The sequence below is a fragment of the Mandrillus leucophaeus genome, unplaced genomic scaffold (genome assembly GCF_000951045.1).
Source record: "Mandrillus leucophaeus isolate KB7577 unplaced genomic scaffold, Mleu.le_1.0 Scaffold510, whole genome shotgun sequence".
Lineage (NCBI taxonomy): Eukaryota > Metazoa > Chordata > Mammalia > Primates > Cercopithecidae > Mandrillus > Mandrillus leucophaeus.
This window is the reverse complement of record NW_012105476.1, coordinates 930597-936889: the sequence shown is the minus strand read 5'-3', so window position 1 is coordinate 936889 and position 6293 is coordinate 930597. Positions and strand designations below refer to the sequence as shown.

At 64.0% G+C, this 6293-nt stretch overlaps 1 protein-coding gene across 1 annotated transcript in view; it reads left to right on the top strand.

The window, feature by feature from the left end:
- Positions 1–6293, top strand: part of LOC105551235 (putative ciliary rootlet coiled-coil protein-like 3 protein) — a 99316-nt gene that overhangs the window by 11539 nt on the left and 81484 nt on the right. Inside the window, 3 exon segments of the mRNA XM_011996401.1 lie at positions 2379–2565; positions 3351–3502; positions 6004–6110. Coding sequence (XP_011851791.1) covers positions 2379–2565; positions 3351–3502; positions 6004–6110 — 446 coding nt within the window.

Here is a 6293-nt window from a genome sequence, read left to right as displayed (position 1 = left end):
CCGCGCCCCCCTCCGGCTCCAGCTGGGCCGCGGCCCATTGCAGGCACCCGTCCACAGATGGAACCCATTAGGCCCCAGCGCCTCTCGGGACGTCCCGCTAATAAGTGACCCTCTGTAAATGTTAGGAATGAGTCAAGTTTACGCCACGCTGCTGCCTTCCCGTTAGCGGGTGGCGCCGCTGATGCCCGGGGGAGTGCAGGGCGGGAGCTGCTGAGCAGGCGGAGGGAGGGCGCGGCAGAGCCCTTCCCGGCCTGGGGGGTTGAGCGTGGCCTGACGGTCTCTGATCAAGGAGCCTGGGGTGCCTCTTGCCACCCTGCTGGGCCTCCATTCTCCGCTGTACAAAATAAGGGGTTTAGAACAGAATAGCGGAGCCCTTCCGGCAGCTCTCCTCCTGGCTGGTGGTCTTGGCACCTGGGTCCCAGCTGGGCCCAGGAGGAGGAGCAGGGACGTCCCTCCCCCTGCCCCACTGGGCTGCTGCTCCCAAGGGGGCCCGTTACTCCCTCCAGAAGAAGAGGCAGCGGGGGAACCTGCAGGGCAGGGAAACTGGCAGTGAAGACGCCTCCCAAGACCTCCCAGGGGACTGAGATGCAGACTCTGGAGCTGTCCGGAGGAGGGCTGGCTGGCCCCGGACCTGGGCTCACCCTGGGAAGCATTTGCTGAGTGGCTGACCTTCACAGGGCAGCAGGGTCAGAATAGGGCCTCTCCAGGCGCCATGCTGAGCCTGGGTCTGTGGTGACTCTCCAACCCTGGTGAGGGGGGCTGAGATCTTTGGGGTGCAGATGGAGGATGAGGCCTGTGTCCAGGGAGCATCCAAGACAGCCGGGACAGCACACACCAGGTGCAGAAGGCCTGGCTGGGGTCAGGAGGAGGGCCGGGGTTGGGGAGCAGGGCACAGCCGCCAGCCTAGGCCTGAGGTCAGAATCCAGGGACGCAAGCAGGGTCTCAGGGAGGGCCAAGAGAAGATGGGAGGCAGGAGGCAGCCAGGTGGTCACCCACAAGGACCCTGGGCAGGAGGAAGATCCAGGAGGCACAAGGTGGGGGAGCAGCTCTGCGGACCCCAGGGAGAGGGGTCCTCCGTGCTGACGTGGGAGGCAGGCAAGGAGGACTTGGGCAGACTCTGGAGTGTGGTGCTGGAGAGCCCCTAGGAGTGGACATCCCCTCCCAGCTTCCCCTGGCAAGCATCCGGTCACCCTTTAGTAGTTAATTCACTGCCTGAAATTTAGATATCCTTAAGGCAGCAGGCCAGGGGACAGCTGTGGCCTTGTGTATTCCTGCGGGATCCTGCCTGGGTTTCCGCTGATTTGGCACAGTCGACTTCCGTGTTCACAGGGCCCTGTGTGTCCTGCCCACAGTCAGTAATCTATTCCACCTGGCAGGAGTCCCCTGCCCTGGTGCCTCGGCCCTCCCCAAGCTGTGCCCTTGCCCAGCAAAATGCCATTAGGGCCCAAGACCCTCAAAACCAGGCTGGGATACCCAGGACACCCAGGGGCTCCTGGGGCAGCAGGGCAGCCACTCAGCAAACACCTCCCGAGTGTGAGCTCAGGTCCTGGGCCTTCCTGCCCACTTCTGGGCCTATTGGAGTCTCTTCCCTGGCAGTCGGCTTTCATGAAGGACCCACCTGGGAAGGAAGGCTGTCCTCGCTGTCCTCGCTACCCTCACTGCCCCGGCCCATGCAGCCCTCTGAGGGCAGCCGGAGGGTGAGAGTCCCTGACTCTGCCCAGAATTCATGGCCGTGGGAGGAGAGGGCTCCACGGGCTCTGCTCATCCTCAGAGCCTCAAGCATGCAGCCCCAGGCCTGCCCACCCTCCCGATGGACCTTGCCTGCAGAGGGGCAGCGGGCAGCTGAGCAGAGAAGGATGGGTTCAGCCTCAGCCCTCTGACCCGTCCTCAGCCCCCACCCCACGCCACACACACACGCTGGGCTCTGTGACTGCTGCGTGAGATCTAGGTCCCTCCTCTGGCCCCACCGTGCAAACAAGCTGTGAGACCACCTGCTCCAGGTGGGCGAGGATGGTGGGTTTCTTGTGGAGCAGAGGCAAAGGCACCTGCCTGTCAGCATCCCCTAGGGGACCGGTGACCGCTTAGCCAGCGCTCAGCCCAGCCCCCACCAAGACAGGGCAGAGCCCCAAGTGCAATACCTGCTACCTCGGCTGGGTGTGGTCCTCCTTCCAGAACCTGGGGATAGGCGCAGCCCCACTCCACAGGTGGAGAACCAAGGCATGCACCTGAGTGACCTGCCCAGCCTCACCTGTCCTCTCCAGGGCACTCCGCTGCCTTGGGGTGGCCCTGTGGTAGCTCCCATTCAGTGGGATTGTAGGGGGGTGCCTGGCAGCTGCTGGGGGCTGCCATCTCCAGATATCTCTGGGGGTGTCTTTCAGAGACTGGAGGACACCATACTGAGTCCCACGGCCAGCAGGGAAGACCGGGCACTGACCGTGCGTGGGGAAGGCCGGCGGGCCTCACCCACCCCCGTGCCCGCCCACATCCGTGAGATCGTGGCCAGCAGCCTGAGTGAGGAGCCACCCCAAGGTGACAGCATGGGGGACAGTCCTGGGCCCGGGGCTGGCCCCACCCCCCACAGGGCCACCCTCAGGGGCATCACATCAATACCCACAGGGCACTGAGCAGGGCCTGAGCAGGGCTGCCTCTGTGTGGCACCCTTGTGTCCACCTGAGTCTCTGCTTCATTGGTGTTGGTTTCTTCCTCAGGGTGGAAATGCTAGACACTGGCACTCAGGGAGCACAGACGCCCACCCCCCGAGCTCTGCCCTTCCTGCACCCGCCCCAGGCCCCTGTGCTGCCTCCAATTGTCCACCTGGCAGCTGAGGAACCAGCTCCAGGCCGCCTGTTCAGTGTGTGCCCAGGACTCCGCGCGTGGGTCCCAGGGATCCCTCTCTCCCAGGATCTGTCCGGCCTCCTGCAGGCCCGGGGAACTGGCTGTGTGTGTATTTACAAAAGCACCTTATTACTCGGGGACCAGGTCCCTTCCCCTAGAAGCAGCAGGGCTCACAGCTTCACAGACAGGGCGAGTGCCCCGCGTTCAGGCCGCCCACATACTCTGCTGCCATTGGTTTAGGGCTCGGCCCGGGCCTGGGTCTGCACTGGGGTTCCAGGTACTCTGAGGTGGTAGGATTCCAATTAACATGAGAGGAAGCGGGGCTCAGAGTGTGAAGTCGGCCTCCCTACGTCAGGGTCCCTGGCTCAGAGCTGGGGCCCCTCCCAGGAGATGCGGGCAGGTCCAGCAGCTGGAGACCGGTGGCCAGCCCAGGGTCCCACCATGGAGAGAGGGCACAAGGCTGAGTGCGGGTGGGCCCTGGTCTGGCCACCCAGGCTGAACCAGGTACCGTGCAGCAGGGGTACAGGAGCCGACAGCCACCACGGCCCGCGTGCAAGAGGAGAACGAGCTCCTGCAGGAGGAGCTGACCCGGCTGGGGGACCTGCTGGCCCAGGCCAGCGCCGAGCGAGATGAACTGGCCAGCAGGTGCCGTGTGGTCAGTGAGCAGGTGAGTGTGTGCAGCAGACTCAGGACAGGCGGGAGGGGGCCGCCTGGCCCTTGGTGAGGGGTCACTTTGTCGGGCCTGCAGTCAGAACCTGGGACTATTGGCAATTTCTAAGACTGGGAAAGACAGAGTGTCAGCCACCCGACGTTCAAACCCTGGGCAACAGATGAGGAAACTGAGGCAACCGGTGGGATAACAGGCGAGAGGTGGGAGGCCAAGCAGCACATGCCCAGGCCGTTCCCTGATGCCTAGCATGTCCCCTAGGTCTCGCAACCCAGCTTAGGCACTGACTTGTCCCTGTACCTGCCCGGGAGCCCTGTGCGGTGGCCTGGCCAGTCCTGACCCACAGAGCCCAGTGCTCAGCCCAGCATCAGCACAAAGCGGGCACCTGCACGGCAGAGGACAGCAGGCCAGCGGGCACCGATCCCACCCCCAGACGAAGCTCACAGAGAAATGGCTCCACCCCAGCCTCGTGACCCTTTCCTGACAACTGAGGCTGACTGGGACCGCTTGGACCTCAGAAGACAGGGAAGGGGCCAGACAGGGCTGTATCTTTGGTTCCCTGGTGGCTGCGGTGCCTTCCAGGGTGATGTGTGAGGTGAGCGAGAGGCATATTTAGTCACAAAATGTGGAGCTGGGGAGGGCCTCCCATTGTGTAGCCAGGGAAACCGAGGCAGAAAGGTCAAGAAACCTGCTAGGCCAGAGCCTGTCTCCTATGTCGGCTCTCCAAGGCATGCTGGCTTCTGAGGCAGGACTTGGTAAGGAGCCAGTGCGTGGAGTGGGGTGTCCAGCCCACCTTGTGGGGGACTCGGGGCCCCTGCCGCACCCATGCCGTCTTCAGAGCCCCCACGGTTCCGCATGGCAGGTCAGATGATCCCACTTTCCAGATAAGGGAGTCAAGGCTCAGAGCCAGCAAGTGATCACGCAGGACACACCGCCATTACTGGGGCTGAGACCTGAACCCCTGAACCAGATCTGGTCCCTTCTTAGACACGTGACCAGTGGCCAGTATAGGGGACCAGTGGTGTCCCCAGTGGGCCTCGCCTTCTGGAAGGGTCCTTCCCAGGACCAGCGACAGCACCAGCCCCATAGGGATGCCCTCAGCTCTCCTAGGGGCCCGCTCTCTGCTCCCCACCCAGTTCTATCACGCCCTGACCCCCACACGGGAAACACGTTTCCATTGTTGCTGGCACCCCTGGGAGGGGAGCCCCTGAGGGCAGGACCTGGGGTCCACCCCACCTGATGGGGGCCCCAGCGCGTGTGTGAGCTGCCAGCTCTTCCTGGGAGCCCCTACAGCTGTGGGGAGGCCTTGGGGGAGACATCTTCCTAGCACAGGGTGGGGAGATGTTGGGAACAGGCCGCTGGGAATAGAAGCCGCAGAAATGCTGCCGACAGATTAGTAAGCCGCATGAGTCAGATCCGAACGCGCCAGCAGCCCAGTGCACGCCAGCTCCCGAGTGGCTCAGCAGGCAAAGTGTGGGTGCCAGGAGGCTGGGCCTCACTCCAAGTTACCCCCAAGTGTGGGTGCCAGGAGGCTGGGTCTCACTCCAAGTTACCCCCAAGTGTGGGTGCCAGGAGGCTGGGCCTCACTCCAAGTTACCCCCAAGACAGGGGGAACGGGGTCTGGGTGGCCAGAGTGCCTGACCGTGGCATCTCCATCCTGGGGTGGCACCCCCAGACCCCACCCGGCTCCTCCAGGGTCTTCCAACGCCCCCTTCTCTTCCGGCTGCTGGCTGAGGAGGGGCCCCTCGGCTCTCCCATGCGTTCAGCCCTGGCACAGCCACAGCTGAGGCACCAGGCCTGCTGCCTTCCCCTCCACCCTTCTACCTGGGCCATCCTTGTCCCTTGATTTCCTGGGCCTAAGTTCAGTCTTGGCCCAGTGACAGCGGAGTGGCCCTGGGCAGTGGGCCCACATCATGGTGGGTGTGGTCCTGCACCCTGTAGGTGAGGTGCAGGACTCAGGCAGGAGGCCCAGGTGGAGGGAACCACAATCACTCACTCACTCACTCTCCAGGGGGCAGCCCCAGAGACAGCCCAGTGACCTTCCATCCGGCCCCTGTGTGCCTGAAGCAAGCCCTGAAACCCCTGCCCCTGCCCTGACAGCTGGGCTGCCCGGGTAGCTGGGGCAGTGGGGCCTCAGTTTACTCATCTGTAAATGAAATGTGGGCATGCTCCAGTGGCCCCCAGAGCCGTGCCCCCACTAGGCCACCATACTCACGCTATCCTCAAGACCTGATGGAATCAGCACATCAGTGCAACCCAGCGTGCCCCTGCCCCTCCCCTCCTCTGCCAGCTATGGGCACTTGGCACAGGGCAGGAGGCTGCCTGTCAGGTTCATTGTGTGAAAGGGCCTGCGCCTCACCAGACCCAACCCCAGCCCCTGCTGTGGGGCCCCAGGGAGCCCTTTCTTCCCCACCAAGGTCGGCTTTGTGCCCAAGATGCCCCAGCCCCTGCCCGGCAGGTTCAGGAGCAGCCAGACCAGGTGGGCTATTGCTGTTCCCCAGCTGCAGGCCCGGTTGGAGACCACTGAGGCTCAGCTGCGGAGGTCGGAGCTGGAGCACAGCGTGGATCTGGAGGAGGCCCTTGGCCGTCTGGAGGTTGCTGAGGAGAGGTGAGGCCAGGCGGGGGGCAGTCAGGGCTCCAGAAGCACAGCCTTCCCCCCGAGAAGCAGTGGGCCCCTCTGTACCTTGGGGGCTACCGACAGCTCTTCCCAAAGCAGCTGTGAGTTCAGTTTCCCTGGGAGTCAGCCCAGGCCTCCACAGCAGGGCAGGGGCTGGAGAAGGCGCAGCTGGGC